The sequence below is a fragment of the Polypterus senegalus genome, chromosome 1, assembly GCF_016835505.1.
Source record: "Polypterus senegalus isolate Bchr_013 chromosome 1, ASM1683550v1, whole genome shotgun sequence".
Classification (NCBI taxonomy): Eukaryota; Metazoa; Chordata; class Cladistia; order Polypteriformes; family Polypteridae; genus Polypterus; species Polypterus senegalus.
This window is the reverse complement of record NC_053154.1, coordinates 28977464-29002106: the sequence shown is the minus strand read 5'-3', so window position 1 is coordinate 29002106 and position 24643 is coordinate 28977464. Positions and strand designations below refer to the sequence as shown.

The window sequence follows — 24643 nt, the reverse complement described above, 5'->3', positions numbered from 1 at the left end:
GATATGCAGACTTTACAAACTATTTTGTTTATGACCATTTTGTCATGTAAGTTGCTTTCCTTTAAGTTTCATTTTGTTTTTACTTCACTATTTATATCAAAATATTATGTAGTTTGGCTTTACTTCACACCTTCTTCTTCTTCTTTTAAAAGTATTTCCCACTTTCATGTGGAGTTGCTATATTAGACCAGTCTCATCTACTCTTATCTGTTATATACTTCCTTGCCTGATGCTCCTTTCTTTCCTAGATCCCCCTTCATAAGGTCCATCCGCTTTTTCTTTCATAGTCCTCCATCCTGACACCTCAATATCCATAATTCTTCACACATAGCAGGTCCTTTTAATTCTCTTTTGATTTTCTAGGTGTTTGGTCAGCTATTATCTTAAAACAGAAAGATAATGATGTCAAAAAGCCAGGAGAGTCTCTGCAATTAATCTGTCAAGGTTCAGGGCAGGGCAGTACTGGAAATACAGTTACTGCTTATTACTTGTACTGGTATCGACAAGAACCTGGAAAAGGACTTGAATGGCTGGGTTACATTAGCCCTGACAGCAGCACTACCACTCTACGCCAGCAGCATTAAAGGAAGATTTACAATATCCAGAGACAATTCTAAACAGGCTGGCTATTTGGGAATAAACGGTCTAAAAACAGAGGACACAGCTGAATATTATTGTTCTACAGGCACACTGTAAGATATGCCATGCTACTACTTATACAAAATGCTCAGCAAAACAACAAAACTAAGGAAAAACAGTACATTTTATCAGATGTTAAAAAAACAATTTCCTTCCTGTCCTTCCCACAGCTTGCAGAAGTCTTTTTATTTGTTATAAATAGCATCTCTACTGCAGATACACAGAAAAATTAAAAAATCCTTACAAGCAAAGGGAACAATCTAAACTGTTAGCACAACTGTCAGTTGCATGGAAAATGAAAACTTCACACCATCTAGGCTTGCATCTCATTGCATAACTATACATCTACAACAAAACATTATGATGATGCCCAACTTGCACTCCTATGGCGTTGTTAAAGTGTTTTTCCAATCAAGGAATGTTTTTCAATATACAGTATAAGCCAAAAATAATAAATGTGCATTACAAACTGCTTAAAAACTCACACAGACCAATTGTACCAACACTGCTGTAAAGCTTTTACCTGACTGCCACCACAAGGAAGAGGTACCCTTGCAGCCAGAAGCCTGATTACTCACTTGAACTGATGGAGCTCAATTCTGCACTCGATATGTAAGGTGAACCTGAATTTGTGTCTTGGAACCCCTGTTAGGATACACTGTGTGGTGGGCATTGCTCAAGACACGGGGACAGTATAAAAATTCCTTGCAGGGTGGACTTGGGACATGAACTCTGATCTCCTGACTGAGAGGCAATGGCGCTAACACTGCGCCATCATGCCAACCCTGGTTAGTTTATCTGAGTTTAAAGATTAATATTTTAATAGAATAACACTTATTCGTAATGTTTAATTATATTTGCATATTTTTCCAAGAGTTCTCATCTTATGTTCTTAAACACATCCCTGAAATGTACACAATATTATTTCCATCAATTTGTTTGGCTGATGATTCAAAAGAAGAATAAATGTATTGGATCCCTTTTCTAAAGTGGTCTCAAACGACTCACAATGTCTTGTCTTTTACCTCTCTGAATAGCCCTTAAGCCTTGTCTTCATTCACAGTTCAGTCTCTGCAAGTTCTTCTCATCTCTCACATTTCCTGACAGTATGATACAATTAGTGCTCATCATCTATAAGCTAATTGCCTGCCTGTCCGGACTAAACTGACATGTGAATACATGTGTTACTCTCAAAGTGCTTTTTGCTAAACTCCTGTTTAAATACACACACTCATAAGTAATGTTATGTTCCACTAAGGAGCTACGTTATATTCAGTAGTTATAGTTTGGTCACACAGTTTATTCACTGAAAGGCTAAATCTTTTCTAAATTACCCTAAAATAAAAACACAGAAAAAGTATTAAAAGTCTTATTTTACAAAATGAAAAACATGAAAGTTTTATCCCCATTATAACTAAAATAAAACAGTATTTTCTAAAAAGTGTATAAATATCTTCTTATGTAATATGCTACTATGGCCATGTTTGTCTGTCCAGGATTTGAAATTACCTGTAGCTCTATGGTAACTATGGACCTGAAATTTGGTACACATATACTACGTGTTGTCTACTATCCATTTTTGGGATGATGACTGACCTCCAAGGTTATTGCTCTTTTTATTTTTATTTTATTTGATTGTAGAATCAACTATCGGCAGCAGCCAGCTATTCTCATTCCCTACCACCTTCGCTGTCACTTCCTCTAGCTCTTCATATCTTAAATAATTCTTGAGGCAGATTGAAGACTTAAGTACCAGCTCAAGTGAAAAAATAAGGAAAACGTACTAAGTAATTGCAACACAAACAGTGATTTGATCAGTTTTAATGTGAAAAGATGCCGATGGAAGAAGAGAAGAAGTGGGCCGCTATGGTGGAGAAAAGAAGAGCTGCTCAGGAAGCAGCAAGCGCATCAACCTCTGAGCAAACAAATGCTAAACATACAGAGAAAGAGTATGAAAACTATGAATGCTCAAGTCAAGTGTATTCACTGCACGTTATTGTGCAGTATGCCGTTACTGGTGTAACATAATCACTCAATTACATTGTTACAGCTCACTCTTCCTATTGGGTACTTCAATTCTCTGTTTAGCATGGAACTGCGAGTATTTCATGACTGAAATTTTCAAGAATCTAAAGCAAAGGGATAGCAATTTACCACACTTCTCAGAAAGAGACAGAACAATCTCTGAGAAGCTGTGCTTGCTGCACAAGTGGCAGCCTGACTCAGTTGTTATTTCACAAGAAATACTGGCACTAGAATTCCTGGTTTAAAAAAAAAAAAGATCAGTGCTTGAAATCTGGGCTTTCAGGGTGTAAACATAGTACTAAAAATTATTGTTTATTATTTTTGAAATTAGCTTTCAGAATGGTTCCCTGCTGTTTTAAGAGTGTTTGCAGAGTACAAGGCAAAGTTTATTGGAGTTAATAGTTTTTGAGGAACAACTGAAAACTAGTTTAGTAGCATACCCTGTTTTGTAAGCACTCACTTCACTTTGTGTGGGTTATCATGAAAGAAACATGAGAGGCATGGCACCTTGGTACACAGAAAATACATGTGGAAAGCACCAAAAGTCAAATGTCTTTTCCAATTAAAACAGTTCTCACAAAGCATTAAATAATATTATATAATATAAAAAATAATTATTAAATTAATATTATATCATATAAAAAGTGTTAAACAGTTTTGCTTAGTTAAAAAACGTGAAAAGCAAGTACAAACTAACAATACAGATGGACATAGGAAGTGTTAAGAATTCTAACAATGAAAACTGTACCATACAGGATCTCTTACTTGACACACAGTCACTGTAGTACCTTTCTTATTGCAGTTACTTCTGGGCTAAACGTGTCCTATATAAGGCATAAACTAACACTTTACTACACCTGGTAAAGCAGTATTAGCTGGAGTACCAGGAGATGGCACCACATTACAGCTTTTATTTTTTCGGTTGGCACACAATATGTCTTCAGTCAGGTACTTACTGTATCATGATTCTAGTCAAATTAGTCTAAAGGGAAACATGAAAGACTCCAACAGTTCACTGGCAAGGCATTCATGTAGCTGGGCTTGAAGAAGACAAAAGTCCTTTGTTAATAGAAATAAAGAGAAAAATTTTAAGGGCAAAAAGAGATTTTCTTTATCAGATAAACAATCAGAAAAGTTACTTTGGTTGGTGCAAGTTATTTGATTATTTTGTTTAGTTATTATTGTATTCTCAGTGTTTACCCTCCACTTACTATATATAGTGTCACATACTGCAACATCTTAAAACTTTTTTGTTTATTCTTATGTGCCTACGAGGGAAGCATATAGGCATTGGGTCAGTGTTACTGCCTTGTCAATCCCAGAATTCACCATTTTCAGCGGAACATGAGCACATGCAGTTTGCGATCTCCTGCAGAACCTTTGTATGTTGCTGCATCTGTAGTTCTGTCAACTCCTCCGTCGTCAGTTCCTCGGAATGTATGGCGACAAGCTCTTTGATGGCTCGTATTTCAAATTTTGGCTCGTAACTCAAGGCAAAAAATCGACCTAGTGACAGCTCGTGTCTCAAAAAACTCGTACATTGGGGTACTCTTATCTCAAGGTACCACTGTACTTGCTTGGCTGGTGCAGGGGTAAGAACTGCTGCTTTGTAATCAAGATGCTGCTGGTTTGATCCTGGTTCCTCCCTTCATTTAGTGCTTTGAAAAGGGAGCTGCTATCAATATTACTATTATATAATAAGAACATACATTTGATTTGAGTCTTAATAGCCTGTGTAAAATTATGGTACATGTAAATATTAGTTTTTTTTTTTTTTATTATTCAGTTTTATTCTCTCAGTCAGGTTCACTGATCTAACACAACATTGTTAGTTTTCAAATTAAGTGGTATAATGAAACAAGTGTGATTTTATGTGCAATAAAAGCGTTTATCAGTGAAAATTAATGCATTGATGAGGAACTGCAAGCAAAATTAAGGTGGCCTGGCATTACAAATATTTTTGTAGGCTTTAGGGATTGTAGTGTTAAGCAATCTGATGAAGCATTCATGAATTTGTTAGCAAAGTTCAATACAGTGGAACCTCGGTTCACGACCATAATTCGTTACAAAACTCTGGTCATAAACCGATTTGGTCATGCACCGAAGTAATTTCCCCCATAGGATTGTATGTAAATACAATTAATCCATTCCAGACCATACAAACTGTATGTAAATATATTTTTTTTAAGATTTTTTAAGCACAGATATAGTAAATTATACCATAGAATGCTCTAAATGTTAAAACTTTGAATAACACTGAGAAAATCTTGAACAACAGAGAAAATTTACACTGCAAGAGTTTGCGCTATAATGCTATGAACCGCTCGCTAAAAACACTTTTTTAATGAGTTTTAAGCACAGGGCAAAAATGAACATTTTAAAAATCCATAATTTAAAAAATCACCAAGAAATGTAACATTGCAACAATGCACGCTATGAACTGATCAATGTAAACAGAAGTGGAGTGGAGGTTAAAATCCAATAGAAAAAAGTCTTCATTAAATACAACGAGGTTAAAACAATGCTCGGATCTGTCTTTTTAAAAACAAGCCTGGTACATTCTTTAACTGCCTTCTCGGCCTCATGCGTCCAGCCGTCTCTCGTGTGTGCGTGTGTGTCCCTCTCGTTCGCGCGTGCATGTGTGTGTGTGTCTTTCTCTCGTGTGCCTGTGTGTGTCTCTCTCTCGCGTGTGTGTGTGTGTCTCTCTCTCTCTCTCTCGCTGCACAGGGAGAGGCTGGACACGTGCGGAAATCATCGGCGCGCACAAACCGAAAAGGAAACTGGCTTGTTCGTATACTGAGTCTGTGGTCATGAACAGATGCAAAAGTTTAGAAAACTTTTTGGTCGTAAACCGATTTGTTCGTGTTCCGAGACGTTCATGAACCGAGGTTCCACTGTACTTTATTGCAACACTTTTAGATGTACAAGTGTGACGGCAGAGCCCAATATTTTATTACAGTACCCTTTAAGGTGTACATTTGATATCAAAGCCAGTTCTTTACTGCAAAACCTTTGACCTTCTTCTTCCTTTTTACAAAAACTTTAACCACAGTCCCCAGTGTATGTTTTCTATTCTAGTGGTTTGAGTTCTTACTACACTCCATGTTCTAACCATATAGCTCATTTGACTTCTTGTAGCACCTTGAGTGAATTTGTTATATTAATTTGGATTCAGTAAAAATTAGATTATAAAAAATAATTGAGAATATTATTGATAAAAGATGCTGTACAAAGAAATAATAGAAGAATTGACATAAGTCAGAAATTACTAGTGGCATTAGTTGATTGGATGAGGTGATAAAGTTCTGCATTTTAACTGTCAGATATCTTGATGTATTAGATGAGGTAATGGTAAGTAGAAAAGCATGAAAGAAGTTAAATTTATTTCCTCACACTAAATGAACTGAGACATTTGTACATAATTCTGTGCAAATAAATAAGTGTTCTGCATTTTCATCTGGACTCCGTGACTGCCTTCTTTGAAGATGATGGACAGTTTTTTCTATGATATTATATCCTTGAAACAACCAGCCATGAAAGGAAAAGCAAGTCATCAATAATAATCGATAAAAATATTCCCCTTTTTCACAGGTGGCCAGCAATTCAGTCATAAAAAACAGCATTCTTCTGGTTTTAGAGGTAGAGAAAAAAACTGGTTTGTCCATTTCTTTTCTTTAAACATTATAATAAGTAAAATGCTAATTGTACAAATAAATACATATAAATATTTATCAACTTATATGCAACATATTATTCCACCACTCTTGTGCACCCAGCCTTAGTAATTTCAACTGTATAACAGAACAGGAAATTATAACCGTTTTTTTTTTCTAAAATAAAACCTTCTCCCTGTACATTGGACACACTCCCAACAAACTACTTATGAGCATACATTCATAACATGATCAATTGATCGTTACTGACTTGAAAAGCTGCTAATGCACTAAAGGTGTCCATAATCTGACCATTACTGAAAAAATCAGAGCTTGACCCGACTGTGCTTAATAAGTGTAGACCTATTTCAGTTTACACATTTTCTTTAAGGTACTTGAAGTAAAGAAGTAGTTACCATGCAGGGTTAGTTTTACATCCCTTATTACAATTTACCTGAGTAGCTCCAGTGTGGCTTTCACCCCAGTCAAATAACATGTATTTTAACAGACCCTGGTTAGCACTGCAGACTTGCTGATTATAGGGTATCTCTTTTTGGAGGCTCCCAAAGATAAGTGGGTGCATTGAGCCAACACACACTGTCATAGTCACATGCACAAAAATTCCAGCATTACAATTACTATGAATTGCTAGTGACCTACTCTGTTTAATTTTTCTTCTTGGTTTCTTCTTCTGGCACTTGGTTGCTACTTTTGTCCAAGAGACATGATACAGTGACAGGAGGAGCCGTGGAATTCAAGGAAACAAGAGTTAATCTTCATAGTAGACTGTCCAGAACATTTGTTGAATGCCAAGCTGAAGGCAGGTGGCTAGTTTGTCTCAGTCATCGGAAATTCATCTTTTTCTGACTTTGACTGATATATCATTGCTAAGGATGCTACTAACTGGCTTAGTCAACTGGCCATGCCTTACACTATAATGTTCTTGGAGTTATATTGTCATTCTACGTTAATCAAATTGAAATTTGTTCTCTTAAAGCGTGGTTTAATTATTTGGTCATGGCTTTATAATGGAGAAATTGTACAAGGAATATGAGCTGAATATGTACTCAGTAAAGAACACTCTACAAAACTGAATTAACTGGTGTCCCATCCTGTGCTGGCGTCCAGTGCTATTGGCACTCTGTTTGATTCCTCATGATCTTGGCATTGAAAGAAGTTTCGGAAAATAAATAGTGGTAAAACATCTATGGCACTGACTTTATAAGCACAATTGAATGCACTAACAATATAATGTAATAAGCTGAAGATCTGGAAACATGTGTAACAAACTACTTTCCTCCCTGATTCTGCTTTCCACTTGTTACTTGGATTATTCAGTCACTTACAGGATCTGTCTCACAGCAATCTGATTTTCTGTCACTACATTTGTACATTTGTAGAGCTATCAAAATATCACAGCCCTTAGGTTTAATAAGAAATTGCCAAATAAATTGGTATTTAATACGAAGATGATTGCTGATGTTGCTTTGTTACAGTAGTTCTAGAACTGAGCTCAAGAAACTCTTTTACAAATACAGCCTAAAGGAGAGGCAGGGGCACTCATCTGTTGTGGGCATTTCACCTAAACATGACTTTTTTCCTCCAACATGTACAAAGCAAAGCAAATAAATAACACATGTGAACTGTGTAGATGAAAAGGACAGAAGTTCAGATAACCAAAAATATGTTGAATATTTCAGTCCTTCATTGTGTTCACCCCTTCTCTGTTATATAAGCACTGTAACAATTTACTGTTTAAAAAATACTCTGACATTTGACAATACACAAAAAATATATTTTCACAAAAGATACTGTCATTTAAAAAATATTTAAACAATACCTTATTACTTGATAAATATCTTTGCTTCTCTTTTGTAAATTCTCAGCTCTTAAATAATCCTAGCACTTCTGATGCAATAAATATGCAAATAAGGTAACTTTCTTTTTATCATATAAATCTAAAGAGGTCGCTCCAACTGCACCTGTCATGTTTTCTTTCTTTCTTTCAATAACAATTATGGACATTTTACAAATTTCTATGTTTATGTTTCTTTTATCATGTAAGTCATTTTGCTTTCCTTTTTTCATTTGTATTTTTGCTTACATTGCTCATTGTTTTGTCTAATCATCCTTTAATTTGGCTTTATCTATTTTTTTTTAGGTGTCCAGTCAGATATTGTCTTAACGCAGAAAGGTGATGAGCTGAAAAAGCCTGGGGAGTCTCTGCGACTGACCTGTATAGGTTCTGGGCAGAACAGCGCTGGAAATTCTGTTACTGCTTACTGGTTGCACTGGATTCGTCAAGACCCTGGAAAAGGGCTTGAATGGCTGAGCTACATTAACCCTGACAGCAGTAATATAAATTATGCAAGCAGCATTAAAGGACGATTTACAATCTCCAGAGACAATTCTAAACAGGCTCTGTATTTGGACATGAACAATCTCAAAACTGAAGACACAGCCAAATACTACTGCACTACAAGCACAATAAGGAACATCTTCCAATCACTCATACAAAATCCTCCCCAAAAAACTTTACTGTTAATAATACATTTTTTTCATATTTTGAAAAGGGACTTTTTTTCTGTCCTTCTCACAAAGTGCGGGTGTACTGTTCTTTATTATTTTTATCATGATTAACTTCTTGCTCTCACGGATTCAAAATATTAACCAAAATCTTTTCTGTCTAAAAAACTAATATCTTTCATGTCCTTCCCTTAAACTGAGGAGGTGGTTTTGTTTATTATTGTTAATAGCTGTACTGTAGTTTGGCTAGGCTTTCATCACCCTGCACAACCTCGGTGCGGGGACAATACACCTTGTAATCTTTGTCCTGGCTGAGATCGAGAAATAATTGGATGGTCTGAGAGAAGGTGGATACCGGGAGCAGTTCATACCTCCACACAGGAAGAGGTGGCAGTGTTCCTCCAGGCTGATCCAAATTCAGACACCCACCGGCAATTGGGAGTGCGCAAGTGCAACCCTGTTGGGGTGCTGACAGGTGACACTGCCAGGGGATGACACCACTGGTTTTCAAGTGACTCGGAAGTGTTCCTGACATACAGTACAGTGACATTGGAAGCATTCCTGGGTCTAACTTGAAAACAAGCCTGCTGCCTTACATCGGAGAGTCACAGTTGGGAGCCAGTAGACAAAACTCACCAGGAGGAATGGAAACAAAGGAAGACTGTGATGCTGTGGTATATTTGTGGCAGTGTCCACTGGAAAAAGAAGTCGGTAAAAATAAAAATCTATTATTTCTAACACAGAGCTCAGTGGTGCCCCCTTGTGGTTACACTGTATCTTCCTAATTGTAATCTTAGATCCTCTAATATTGGCCTGCTCAGTATTCTGACAGTGAGGCATAAAAGAACTGGTGCGGCTGCTTTCTGTTTGTATGCACCAAAAATCTGGAGTTCTTTACTGTTAAGCGACATGCTGTGCCATTATAGTTGAATACTTCAAAAAACTACTGAAACCCACCTCTTTAATCAGACTTTCTTAATCACTCATAGAATCACTAGCATAACTAGTACTGCTTTATACTGAAAGGAGGAGGAATTGATTATGTACATTAAAATCAATTACTCTATTTTTGTGGTTTAATAGATTTGTCACTATTTAGTGCTTTTGTGTGTTTTCTTTTCTTTCTTTTCTGGTAATCTATGATGGTAATATGCCCCCTGACCTAAGCATGCTGCAGACCCCCGAGATGCTGGGAAGATTAAAAAAGCTCCAGGAAAGTATCCTGTTAATGTGGACACATACTGTATAACACCCAGAGGGGGCATTTATTTACTCCAATGTCCCGCCAACTGCAGGTTTTATTTTCCTGTCATATCTGCCATTCCTGACCATAATGCTTATTTTGATTGTGATTCTCTAGTGTTATGAATAAGTTAGTTTTAATTTTTACTTTCCTTTGTAACTCTGTTTAGCTATTGTTATTGTAAAGCAGTCTGGGCTCCTTTCATGCATGAATATATTTTATAGATATAAATGTTTTTGCTGTTCATCTGTTCATGAGTTGAAGTTTATTCTGGCCTTTCCCTCATTTGCCAATTAACCATTTCACCATCTCATCTCCTGAATTTACAATCACCTACTTGTCTGGCTTCCATTTGTTAAAAAGTATCATCCCTGTTCCTCTTCTGGCCAAACTCCAGAATCCTGCAACAAAGTACTCACAAAAAATGTGGTTATTGGGTCATTTTCTAACTTGTTATTTATTATGTGTGAGATTGCATGTGGTCCAAAATTTTGAAAATATGGGCCAGGTTTCAGTACAAAAACAATTAACACTTGTGATCACTGGGGAGTGGTGCAGCACCCCAAATCCCAGACAAAATCTCACAAACACAAGTACCAGATGCAAATATATGTTTTATTTGTACAGTACATATACCTTACAAAAAGGCTTCTTGTAATAGTGGCAAAGCACAATTCTCTTTCTTTCTTCATCTCCACTTATCCAAGGAAAACTGTGCTCTTCCACCTGACTCAACTCACCTGGTTAGAGCAGAACAGTTTTATACTAGACTCAAGGGTACTTCTGAAGCTATCACACTGCATCCAGAAAGCACTTCTGAGTCAGCAGAACCTCCTTGTGACAAGACAGCCTGCCTCCAGCAGCCTATCATAGCGCCACCCAAGGACCGCAACAGGACTGCCCACCAAAACTTAAATTCCCAGGCAGACCTGCTGGTGTCTGAACAGGATGCACACCAGAGGGATATCAGTACCCAATGTACTGGGTACCACATGGCCCTCGGAAGCAGTCTCCCTTTGTCCATCCATTACAATGGTCTCCTGACCAGGCAAAGTACCACTAACCAACCTAAATAGGATGCCCGTCCAACACCAACCTTCCATTAAAAAGACCTCCTGGCCAGGTAAGGATCCATCATGCTGGTCGGGGTGCCAGCCAACCCAAGTTGTCTATTACACACTACAATAACAATGTATTGCTACTTTCTCTAATGTATTTAGCTAAGACGTGAAACAGCCATGTGTTGCTTCTGAGCCTACAGACAGGATAGGAAAAAAAGATTATTTAGCCTGTTTCCTCAACAGGAAAGCAAACAATGCGTTTCTTGTGCTTTTATTATCTTCGTGAAAGCAAAATGGCTAATAACATTACAGCAAAAATAGCCATGGGGGTAATATTTTAAATTACTTATAATTATTCTTACTTTAATGCCAATATATGGAGACATTTTGTGTCAATATTTCTAGAAAAAAAAAAAATATAAAAGAATATGCTGTTTGCAGAAAGTGCTGAAGGGTACTAATTAATGACAGCCACAGAGTAGATGCAGACGATGCAAAAAATATATTAAGTTTAAGTAAGCCACTGTGTCAACTAGCACACTAACCATGAAACATATTTTTCTAGTAAATAAGGAACATAAAGCAACAGAAAAAAAACTACAATTTCTTTCTTGTATAGCCCAAAATCACATAAGGAATGCGTTGATGCAGGTGGAGTGGTGGCTCTGAGGCTAGGGATCTGCATTGGCAATCGGTAGGTTGCCGGTTCAAATCCCGTAAATGCCAAAAGGGACTCTGCTCTGTTGGGCACTTTAGCAAGGTTCTTAACTTGCAATTGCTGAGCGCTTTGAGCAGTAAGAAAAGTGCTACATAAATGCAAATAATTATAATTATTAATTTAGCAGGCCCTGTTTATTGACAGAACCCAAGCTTTTACACTCTAAAAAGACAAGAAGAAAGCTCTCAAAAAAAAAACAAACCAGTAAGCTAAGAAAAAAAAATGGCAGGACAATTCAGAAAGAGAGACCCCCCTTCCAGTTAGATTGGGTGTGTAATGGGTATCAAAAATTGTGTTAAATACAACACACAAAACAGAACACAAGTAATCCTCTTCACAGAGCTTAAACACCAATCTATCATTGCTACCTGAGGAATACAATACAACAGTACAAACAACTTTGTTCTTCAACAACGCTTCTCTCCAAATGCAGGCAGAGAGCAACACAACAACTCTCAAGGGGAAAAGCAAGAACAGATTATACCACTCATTGAAGTATAAAGCACGTATTTACATATGATGACGATATCATTTTTAAGATGAAATGCAGCAAAATATGTTTATTATATTATACAGATAAAACTTTAACTTCATTTAAATAATATATATTGTTAATAGTTTGGCCTTGTTCACACGGGCGTTAAAATCGAGCGTTTTTTTTGTGGTCGTAGCGTCCGGTGAGCGCGGATCAAGCGCCGAGTGTTTTCTACACATAGGAGTCAATGAGAGTGTTCACACGGGCTTTGGTGACGTGCGTTTGTCCAGCAGCGTTTATACGGCATCAAAAACGTTGCATGCAGCTTTTTCTTGGCGTTCAAAACCCAACGAACGCAAGGAAACCGCTTCTAGTTCGTTTTCTGCGCGTTTATTTTACGCTTCGGAGGACCGGATATTTTTATGTTTTCATATACAACATATATATTTTCATATTGCTTATTTTATTGTCTCATGTAATTTGTAAACCATGAACCTATTAATTTATGTTCTAATATAATATTTGATAATGATTATGTAGGGGGGGCAATCCATGGCGGGGGGTGCATTTCAGTGCATAACACCGGTGTAAGCGCACACTCGACTACTGTTTCCTTACCTCAAAGTGACAAGTAGTCTCTCTTCGGGGCTAACACCAAGTCGCATATTGGTTGATCGGCGTGCAATGTGGCATTGCACCAGCTGCAGCAGACAATCAAAAGTGGAAACCGACATCAGACAGTAATTAAAAAACTTGCGCGGAAATTTTTTCGCATTTCTTCATAAAGCACAAAAAAACTTCCTTTAACCCGACATTGTGCAGTCAGAGGATGAACCCAGTAGCAGCGGCGATTTTTTCTTTCCCTACGTCGCCGTATTACGAGTATTTTTAAAACAAGAAGATTAATATCTAACATAGCAAAATGGTCCATATTGAAAGGAGGCACCTCAAATAAAACAACAAGGGCTTTCCTATCCAGTTCCCGACACTGCCTCCACAGGTTAACACACAAACTACAATTTGGGCAGCAGGCTGGCGTTAGACAGAGACAAGCGAGCGCCGGTGTAGAAGTCAATCGATCGCCACCACAAAATGCAACATAAACGTCTAGGACGTTCAGAGCAAGTTCGTTTATCCAAAAATTTAACGCCCGTGTGAACAAGGCCTTAAACATGTGAGGACCTGGTGCCTCAGTGCTAGCGAGCCGCTGGCGCTCCGTTCACAGATTGTTCCTGCATCGCGCTGTATATTTGTTGGGGTTGGCGCAACACTGGATGGATAGTTGGATAAAATAATTAAACACATACTACGAAGATATTTCAATGTTCCTTAAATGTTTTGAAGAATCATCGTTGTAAGCTTACAGATGGCTTAACGTCTATTACAGAGCTGATTGTGTGGCAATTGGGTATTTGGAGAAAGAAAATTAAGGACGGGAATTTGAGGTTAGTACGTTTGAAAGAGACAGTACTGCTACAATAAAGTATTTCATCGAAAGTCACGCATGGCACAGTCAGCATCTTGGGTGAGACATGAACAATCACTGCCACACCGTGCTCCCAGGTTTAATAACATGCTTTAACTCCTATCGCCATGAAAATGATATCACGTATACATCTCAGTATTTTAGTTATTCCGAGAGCTGTAATATCACAAATGTAATGGATTCTGTGTCCTGTCGGAGGAAGAGAAAGCCTGTTTAAGAAGCACGTAGTGATTCACACACATAGAGCACATAGAAGATCAAATATAAAACAAAGTATTTAATGTGCTACTTTAGTTACGATGGGATTTGAGAAACTAGTAAATTAAATAATTTTAAGATGAAGTTTATGATGTTCTACTTTAATGACAAAATAAACTACAAGGGTAAATTGGAAATTTGGAGATTAAAGTTGACATTTAGTGCTTTTTTCCTACTGTGTGCCCTTTTTTTTCTCTGTACCCTAATAAGCTTTCATATGACACTCACACGGTGGGCTACGACTCAGCTTTTCATGGCAACTTTGATATCTTACAACTTCTTTTTTATTTTGGTTCACTTTGTGAACTTGAGCTTTCGAGTTTCTCCGACACACTATGTCACTCGATCATATCACTGTTTAAACCAACAAATAGTACGTTTTTCCTTGCCTCCACTTGGTATTCACTGAAATTCTATTTTCCCTTGTGCTTCTGCCATTGCCTTTTCATAGAACACTGAGCTTAAGGGCTATTTATATTGATTTGCATATTCAAAGAAGCGTAATTCTGGGAGGTGTTGGGTTGGGGCAGCAGGCGCGTGCACGTGCGTTACTTTTCACGCTAATCGGGATTTATGTAGCAGAAGAACTTGGAAGTTGGCAAATGCACAGATTTATGCATCTGGATTTTTCTGTGCGTACGCACATTCCCACTTTTGTGCTTATGCCATGTTATAGTGTGAGTTCTACGCACGGTGTTATACATGAGGCCCCAGGTGTGGCACCTGTGCACATATCTACATGACAGATCAGGTAGTAGTACCACATTGCCAGCAGGAGCATAAAATAAAGAGTTCGTTCACATGCAAATCTGCTAATGTGGTCTACCTAATCATGTGCATAAGGTGCCCCAATACTGGACAGTATGTAGGGGAAACTGGTCAGACACTGTGCCAGCGAATGAACTCACAAAGATTTCATATTAATCAGAACGGTGTTGATCTTTCAGTGGCAGCACACTTTAACAGTAATGGCCACAGCATAAAGGATCTGAGGGTCACTGTGCTTATGGGTAATTTCAAGACCCAACAGGAGTGGAGAGAATGGGAATACAAACTTATGCTTAAATTCAATATTCTACAATGTGGTCTGAATAGAAACAAGAGTTTTATGAGCAGATATGTGGACTAACAGACTGATTGACCAGCTGACTACATCAGAGGCCTATCTTACAGACAATGCACTTCAAAAAAATCTTTACAGGACTTTCTCTAGTGATGGTTATCTTTTCTCTACATTTTATTAGTTAATTGTTCTCTTCTTGCAGAGTTAATTCATCTAAGGTTTATTAAATTTGCTAACATTTCAACAAAAAGGTTGTTAAGATGAAATAAAATAATCACTTTGCTGTCCCAATATAAGCGAGAGTATTTTTCAGTTTCTTTGTTACATCTTGCCTGATGAAGGGGCCTTAGCTGCCTCAAAAGCTTGCATTCGTAATCTATTTAGTTAGCCAATAAAAGGTGTCATTTCACCTTATTTTCTACTGTATCCTTGAAACAACCAGCCATCAAAGGAAAAGCAAGTCATCAATAATAATCGATAAAAATATTCCCCTCTTTCACTGGCGGCCAGCAATTCAGTCATAAAAAAGCACTCCTCTGGTTTTGAAGGTATAGAAAAAAATGGTTTGTCCATTTTATTTTTCTTTAAACATTACAATAAGTAAAATGTTCATTCTACAAATAAACACATATAGATACAATATTTATCAACTTATATGCAACATATTATTCCACCACTCTTGTGCACCCAACCTTAGTAATTTCAACTGTATAACAGAACAGGAAATTATAACTGTTTTTTTTTTCCTAAAATAAAACCTTCTCCCTGTACATTGGACACACCCCCAACAAAACTACTGAAGAGCACACATTCATAACATGATCAAATGATCGTTAATGACTTGAACAGCTCCTAATGCACTAAAGGCGTTTGTCATCTGACCATTACTGAAAAAATCAGAGCTTGACCCGACTGTTCTTAATAAGTGTAGACCTATTTCAGTTTACACATTTTCTTTAAGGTACTTGAATTAAAGAAGTAGATACCATTCAGGTTTAGTTTTACATCACTTATTACAATTTACCTGAGTAGCTCCAGTGTGGCTTTCACCCCAGTCACATAACATGTGTATTTTAACAGACCCCAATTAGCACTGCAGACTAGCTGATTATATTGTATCTCTTTTAAGAGGCTCCCAAAGAGAAGTGGATGCATTGAGCCAACCTACATTGTCACAGTTACATGCACAAAAATTCAAGCATTACAATTACTATGAATGTAGAAGAGAAAAATTTCTATATTAGCATAAATAGCAAATTAACATAAAGAGCCATAAAGAGTAATTAAAAGCTTCTAAAACATTAGATTAAGCATAAATTAGATTGTTAAGCAAATAAGATAGGTCAAGCAAATAGTTAACTAAAAAAATCAATCATATTGCGTTATTTTTTAAGCTTGAAGCAGAAATTGCTAGTGTGAGAAAACAGGACAAGAATGACGCACAGAAACTAACTGAGGATAGGATAAGGAGAATGAGAACACCTGTGTTCAAGGCTGGGAAGCTGAAGACCGATACCACAGGAAAAATGGCTCTGGTAGGCACATAAGAAACCAGCTAGAATAGTGAATCAGCAGAAACAGCAAAAGGCATTGCTGCCAAGGTCAGAGATGATGTAATATATGAAAAATAACAAATTTAGTATATTCAAGCACTAGCATAAATAAATATAGAAGAATACATTAGAAATTAACTTTAACGTAGAAATTAAGGCAAGTCAGGACTGTCACGCAATGATTAAATAAAAGAACATACCCTATTTCTTTTTAATTAAAGCTTAGCTTTGGGCATCAGACAAACCAGCTTAAAAGTCTGAGAAAGAGGAAGTGACGAGAGGAAGCCCATAAATGGAAGTGAAAAGAAATGGCCAGTGAAAGAAATAAGCAAAAACAGAAACTAGAAATGAACAATACACAGTGAAATACCAGAGGCCCAGCTGCAGGGGGATGAGAAATTGGCCGGATAGGAGTGGAAGGGAGTCAGAGAAAAACAGCAAATGAGCTAATTGAACGAGGTCGGAGTGATAAGAAATTGTTATATAAACTTCGAGTTTTGAACTGTTCGGTGCTCAGCTCAGTTTGGCCGTATTGGGTTAAGCCTGTGTTATTTTTTGTGTTGTTTTATTGCAATAAAGCTTTAAAATTCTGTTTGCCTATCCTGAGTCCTAATAGCCTTCATTTTCAGGTAAAAAGCTTCATGGTGGCAATTCTTTGCCACGACATAAACTGCTAGTGACCTACTCTGTTTAGTTTTTCTTCTGGCACTTGGTTGCTACTTTTGTCCAAGGGACATGACACAGTGACAGGATGAGCCTTGGAATTCAAGGAAACAAGAGTTAATCTTCATAGTAGGCTGTCCAGAACATTTGTTGAATGCCCAGCTGGAAGCAGGTGGCTAGTTTCTCTCAGTCATCGGAAATTCATCTTTTTCTGACTTTGACTGATATATTTTTATTATTGTTAAGGATGCTAATAACTGGCTTGGTCAACTGGCCATGCCTCACACTATAATGTTCTTGGAGTTATATTGTCATTTTATGTTAATCAAATTGAAATTTGCTCTCTTAAAGCGTGGTTTAATTATTTGGTCATTGCTTTATAATGGAAAAATTGTGCAAGGACTATGAGTTGAATATGTACTCAGTAAAGATCACTCTACAAAACTGAATTAAGTGGTGTCCCATCCTGTGCTGGTGTCCAGTGCTGTCAGCACTCTCTTTGATTCCTCATGACCTTGACATTGAAAGCAGTTCTGGAAAATAAATAGTGGTAAAACATCTATGGCACTGACTTTAGAAGCAGAATCGAATGCACTAACAATATAATGTAATAAGCTGAAGATCTGGAAACATGTGTAACAAACTACTTTCCTCACTGATTCTGCTTTCCACTTGTTACTTGGACTATTCAGTCACTTACAGCATCTGTCTCACAGCAATCTGATTTTCTGTCACTACATTTACTGTATACATGTAGAGCTATCAAAATATCACAGCCCATAGGTTTAATGAGAAATTACCAAAGAAATTGGTGTTTAATATGAAGGTGATTGCTGATTTTGCTTTGTTACAGTAGTTCCAGAACTGAGCTCAATAAACTCTTTTACAAATACAGCCTAAAGGAGAGGCAGGGGCACTCATCTGTTGTGGGCATTTCTCCAAAATATGACTTTTTTCCTCCAACATGTACAAAGCAAAGCAAATAAATAACACATGTGAACTGTGCAAATGAAAAGGACAGAAGTTCAGATAACCAAAAATATGTTGAATATTTCAGTCCTTCATTGTGTTCACCCCTTCTCTGTTATATAAGCACTGTAACAATTTACTGTTTAAAAATACTCTGACATTTGACAATACACAAAAAATATATTTTCACAAAAGATATTGTCATTTAAAAAATATTTAAACAATGCCTTTTTACTTGCCAAATACATTTTCTTCTTTGTTGTAAATTCTTAGCTCTTAAATAATCCTAGCACGTCTGATGCAACAAATATGCAAATAAGGTAACTTTCTTTTTATCATATAAATCTAAAGAGGTCGCTCCAACTGCACCTGTCATGTTTTCTTTCTTTCTTTCAATAACAATTATGGACATTTTACAAATTTCTATGTTTATGTTTCTTTTATCATGTAAGTCATTTTGCTTTCCTTTTTTCATTTGTATTTTTGCTTTAATTTCTCATTGTTTTGTCTAATCATCCTTTAATTTGGCTTTATCTATTTTTTTTTTAGGTGTCCAGTCAGATATTGTCTTAACGCAGAAAGGTGATGAGCTGAAAAAGCCTGGGGAGTCTCTGCGACTGACCTGTATAGGTTCCGGGCAGAACAGCGCTGGAAATTCTGTTACTGCTTACTGGTTAGGCTGGGTTCGTCAAGAGCCTGGAAAAGGGCTTGAATGGCTGAGCAACATTAACCCTGACAGCAGTACTATAAATTATGCAAGCAGCATTAAAGGACGATTTACAATCTCCAGAGACAATTCTAAACAGGCTCTGTATTTGGACATGAACAATCTCAAAACTGAAGACACAGCCAAATACTACTGCACTACAAGCACAATAAGGAACATCTTCCAATCACTCATACAAAATCCTCCCCAAATAACTTTACTGTTAATAATAGTTTTTTTTTCATATTTGTCCTTCCCACAAAGTGAGGACATGATGTTCTTTATTATTTTTATAATGATTAACTTCTTGCTATCACTGGTTCAAAATACTCACCAAAATCTTTTCTGTCTAAATAAACTAGTATCTTTCATGTCCTTCCCTTAAACTGAGGAGGTGGTTTTGTTTATTATTGTTAATAGCTGTAATGTAGTTTGGCTAGGCTTTCATCACTCTGCACAACCTCACGGCCACAGGGTCTCCTAAGGTTCTAATGAATGACATGTCAGAACCAAACTTAATACCATGTAAAGGAGAGAAAAGCGAAAACCGTGACATCTAAAAACCACTATTGTTGTACTCCAATGAGTCAGATCGTTGTCCTGTATATTTTTAAACTAACAATGGTATCCTTCCTTTTATGTGGCATATTTTTGTAACGAAATGAACAATACTAGTTTAGAACCTCCAGACAAGAAGACACATGTTAGGAAGGAAGTGACACCGATAGTGCTGTAAAACATTTACCTTACTTTCAGAAAGCTTTAGATTTGAATACAAGGATTATATAGATTAGTGCTTCTCTCTGGCAAAATAATAAATGTGCAAATTTTCCATCCCTTAAATGTGAATGGGTGTGAAAGAGATCACGTATTAAACCCAGAATGAGGAGAGAAGAAGTAATGCTGTGTTTAGACTGCTATGTATAACTGACAGATGGGTCATATGATTCATGGAGCTCAATCCTCAAAATATGACCACAAACTCCAGGATGGGTTTCAAAACTACACTTGTTGGTATATTCTTCTTAGTTAGTGGAGTGAAGGCACTTTCATTTGAGGGTTACCACAAAGGCAGTTTTTTCTTAAGTTTTTTTTAGACAGTGAAGTGTCATTTCCCTTGACTCACATAGATGTGTGACTATAAGCGAAATCTTCTTGGGGGTGTCCAGTATGATGTTCTTATATTCCACCCAGAAAGATAGAAGAGCATGTCTGGCATATGGGGTTCCCAAGGTCTTTTTCATAGATTCCTCTGTGCTCCTACGCAGGGAAGAAATGTGAGTATTTATTAATTGACTGACTTTTCTTAAACATGTATAGTATAAATAGATTTAAAAATTGATGTTTTCTTTGATTCTGTTTGCAAAGGTATTTACTGTAGAGAGGATTGCATTTAATCGGATGCGTGCCTCTAGCACATTGTGATCTGTATTTGTTCAAAATACATTTTTAACACACTTTGCCCTCTTTAACTACATAAACACAACAACACACAGTAGTTTTTCTTACCAATACTATGTTAACAGTCTCCCGAGTGGTGCTATCCACTTATCATGACTCTTTATCACTACAAGGAAACTGTATGAAATTTATAAACTGTTCATTCCAATTGAGGATCATAAGATGCAAGGTAAGAAACCATCTTAGATGGGACAATGACCCTTTGCAAGCCATATTTCACAAACTAATCAACACTCATGCACATAGATGGCTTATTTATAGTCACAACTCAGTCTAACCTGCATTTCCTTAGGATACGGTAGGAAACTGGGATTCCCCAAGAAAACCGAAGCAAGCACAGAAAGAATGTGCAGACTTCATACAGACATTGAGCTAGCATAGAGCAGAAACAATGGTCTGTGGAACTGTGAGGAAACAGAACGTAACCAACTACAGTAATCCCTCCTTGATCGCGGGGGTTGCGTTCCAGAACCCCCCGCGATAGATGAAAATTCGCGAAGTAGAAACCATATGTTTGTATGGTTATTTTTATATATTTTAAGCCCTTATAAACTCTCCCACATTGTTAACATTATTAGAGCCCTCTAGACATGAAATAACACCCTTTAGTCAAAAGTTTAAACTGTGCTCCATGACAAGACAGAGATGACAGTTCTTTCTCACAATTAAAAGAATGCAAATATATCTTTATCTCTTCAGGAGCAGAGAATTTCAGAGAGAGAGAGAGAGCGCTCGCAAAGAAATGCAAACAATCAAAAAATCAAAAAAGTGTGCTTTTGGAAGCACTGCGATAAAGTGGCATTTCTTAGAGGTGCGTCCGTATCCACTAGGCAAACAGCCTCTGTGCAAACAGCACCTCTGCTCACACCCCCTCCGTCAGGCGCAGAGAATGTCAGAGAGGGTGAGAGAGAGGCAGAGACAAGCAAACAATCAAGCACCGCGCGGGAAGCATATCTTATAGAATTGAGGAGTTTTAGTTAATATGTAATACATGCTCTGATTGGGTAGCTTCTAAGCCATCCGCCAATAGCGTCCCTTGTATGAAGTCAACTGGGCAAACAAACTGAGGAAGCATGTACCATAAATTAAAAGACCCATTGTCCGCAGAAATCTGCGAACCAGCGAAAAATCCATGATATATATTTAGATATGCTTACATTTAAAATCCGTGATAGAGTGAAGCCGCGAAAGTCGAAGTGCGATATAGCGAGGGATTACTGTATACCACCTTGTACATATCACTGATGAGATAGACTTGACCTAAATGATAAATTTAAAAACTGAAAAGATGCTTAGAATATATTATAGTACTCACTTGAGGTAGACTGCTGTATATGTTGACTTTACGAATACTCTGTAATTCTTGTTGAATGTTTCTAAAAGGTTAAAGTCTCTTCCGAATGGTTCTATATGTAGAATCACCTATAATTTTTCAGAGAATTCATCAGAGACATAGCCTTATGTAATAGACAAATAGAATATTGTAAATGTACATCTACATTGTTTCATGAGCCTACATATACTGTATTTCTTTTTTTTTTTTTTTATTAATTTTATTACACTTCATACAAAGCAATCAAGTTTTTACAAAACGAAAAATAGAGTTAAGAACAGATCGATCCCCACCATTGAGAGAGACAGCAAGCCAAACGGCATAAACATTTTACAGTTTTTAAACATACCTAAATTAATAAATTCTCTATGCTTCATGAACTTATTTTAAAATATTACTGATTAGATCCTGCCATGTTTTGAAAAACGTCTGTACGGATCCTCTAACTGAGTATTTGATTTTTTCCAATTTCAAATAATATAACACATCAGTTTCCCACTGACTTAAAAGAGGAAAGTTTGGATTCTTCCAGTTTATCAGAATAAGTCTGCGTGCCAACAGTGTAGTGAATGCAATCACAATTTGTTTGTCTTTCTCCACTTTAAGCCCTCTGGAAGAACCCCAAACACAGCTGTTAATGGGTTAGGAGGGATTGTGAGCCCAAGGCTGTCTGAAAGGTAATTAAAAATTTTTGTCCAGAATAATGTTAATTTGGTGCAGGCCCAGAACATGTGACCTAGTGAGGCTGGAGCTAATTTGCAGCGTTCACAGGTTGGATCATGCCCTGGATACATTTTGGAGAGTTTTAATCGAGACAGATGTGCTCGATAAATAATTTTAAGTTGTATAATTGTATGCTTTGCGCATATGGAGCTCGAGTGAATTCTCTGCATTGCTACTTTCCACTCCTTTTCTGATATATTAATTGAGAGATCTTTTTCCCAGTGTCCTCTTGGATCTTTGAAAGGGAGGGATTGTAAAATGATTTTATATATTGCAGAGATGGAGTCTAAGTCCTTGAGATTGAGCAATATTTTTTCCAGCATGGATGAGGGTACAAGATGAGGAAAATCTGGAAGGTTCTGTTTAACAAAGTTCCTGATTTGAAGATAGTGAAAGAAATGTGTAGCTGGAATGTAATTGTTCATAGGAAGCAAAGACGTTGTCTATATAAAGATCTCTAAGCAAGTTAATTCCAAAATTTTTCCAGATATTAAAAACTACATATGTTTGTGAAGGTTGAAAGAGATGGTTCTCTTGCAGAGGTGCCACAGATAGAAGCTTCTCCGTCTTAAAATGCTTTGGTTCCAGATTCTAAGTGAGTGGAGCACAATTGGGTTATTTGTATATTGCCATTTGGGATTTATGGGATTCATAAATGCCAAAAGAGCCTCAGAGTCACCACTCCAGGTAAAATTACAATATAATACAATTTATTTTTGTATAGCCCAAAATCGCACAAGAAGTGCCGCAATGGGCTTTAGCAGGCCCTACCTCTTGACAGCCCCCCAGCCTTGAATCTCTAAGAAGACAAGGAAAAACTCCCAAAATAACCCTAGTAGGGAAAAATGGAAGAAACCTTGGGAAAGGCAGTTCAGAAAGTGACCCCTTTCCAGGTAGGTTGGGAGTGCAGTGGGTGTCAAAAAGAAGGGGGTCAATACAATACAATACAATACAATACACAGAACAAATCCTTGATACAGTATAAAAAAAAATTACAAGTAGAGCAGAGCAGTTTTTTACTAGACTCAGGGGTACTTCTGAAGCTATCACACTGCATCCAGAAAGCACTTCCGAGTCAGCAGAACCTCCCTGTGTCAAGACAGCCTGCCTCCAGCAGCCTATCATAGCACCACCCAAGGGACCCCAACGGGGCTGCCCACCAAAACTAAAGTTCCCAAGCAGACCTGATGGTGTCTGAAAGGGATGCACGCCAGAAGGATATCACCACCCAGTGTACTTGGTACCACATGGCCCTCAGAAGCAGCCTCCCCTTGTCCATTAATTACAATGGTCTCCTGACCAGGCAAGGCACCACTAACCAACCTGATCGGGATGCCCGTCCAACACCAACCTTCCATTAAAAAGGCCTCACGGCCAGGTAAGGATCCATCATGCAGGTCGGGTGGCCAGCCAACCCAAGTTGTCTATTACACACTACAATAACAATGTATTGCTGCTTTCTCTAACGTATTTAGTTAAGGTGTGAAGCAGCCATGTGCAGCTTCTGAGCCTACAGACAGGATAGGAAAAAAAAATCATTTAGGCTGTTTCCCCAAAAGGAAAGTAAACCATGTGCTTGTTGTGCATTCAGTATCTTCGTGAAAGCAAAATGGCCAATAACATTACAAAAATAAAAATAGCCATGGGGGTAATATTAAATTACTCATAATTATTCTTAGTTTTAGACCAATATGTGGAAACATTTTGTGTCAATATTTATAGAAAAAAACTAAAATATAAAAGGATGTGCTGTTTGCAGAAAGTGCTGAAGGGTACTCATTTTTTACAACCACAGAGTAGATGCAGACGATGCAAAAAATATATTAAGTTCAAGTAAGCCACTTTCTCAACTAGCACACTAACCATGAAACATATTTTTCTAGTAAATAAGAAACATACAGCACCAGAAAAAAACCTACAATTTATTTCTTATATTGCCAAAAATCACATAAGGAATGTGTTAATGGGATTTAGCAGGCCTTGTTTTTTGACAGCCCCCAGCCTTGACTCTCTAAAAAGAACTCAAAAAAAAAACAAAAAACAGTAAGGTAAGAGAAAAAAATGTCAGGGCAATTCAGAGACAGAGAC

At 37.3% G+C, this 24643-nt stretch overlaps 1 gene segment (V, D, J or C); it reads left to right on the top strand.

The window, feature by feature from the left end:
• Positions 1–24643, top strand: part of LOC120523672 — an 826057-nt gene that overhangs the window by 256262 nt on the left and 545152 nt on the right. The window contains 1 exon segment of the C gene segment in view: positions 6857–6864. Coding sequence covers positions 6857–6864 — 8 coding nt within the window.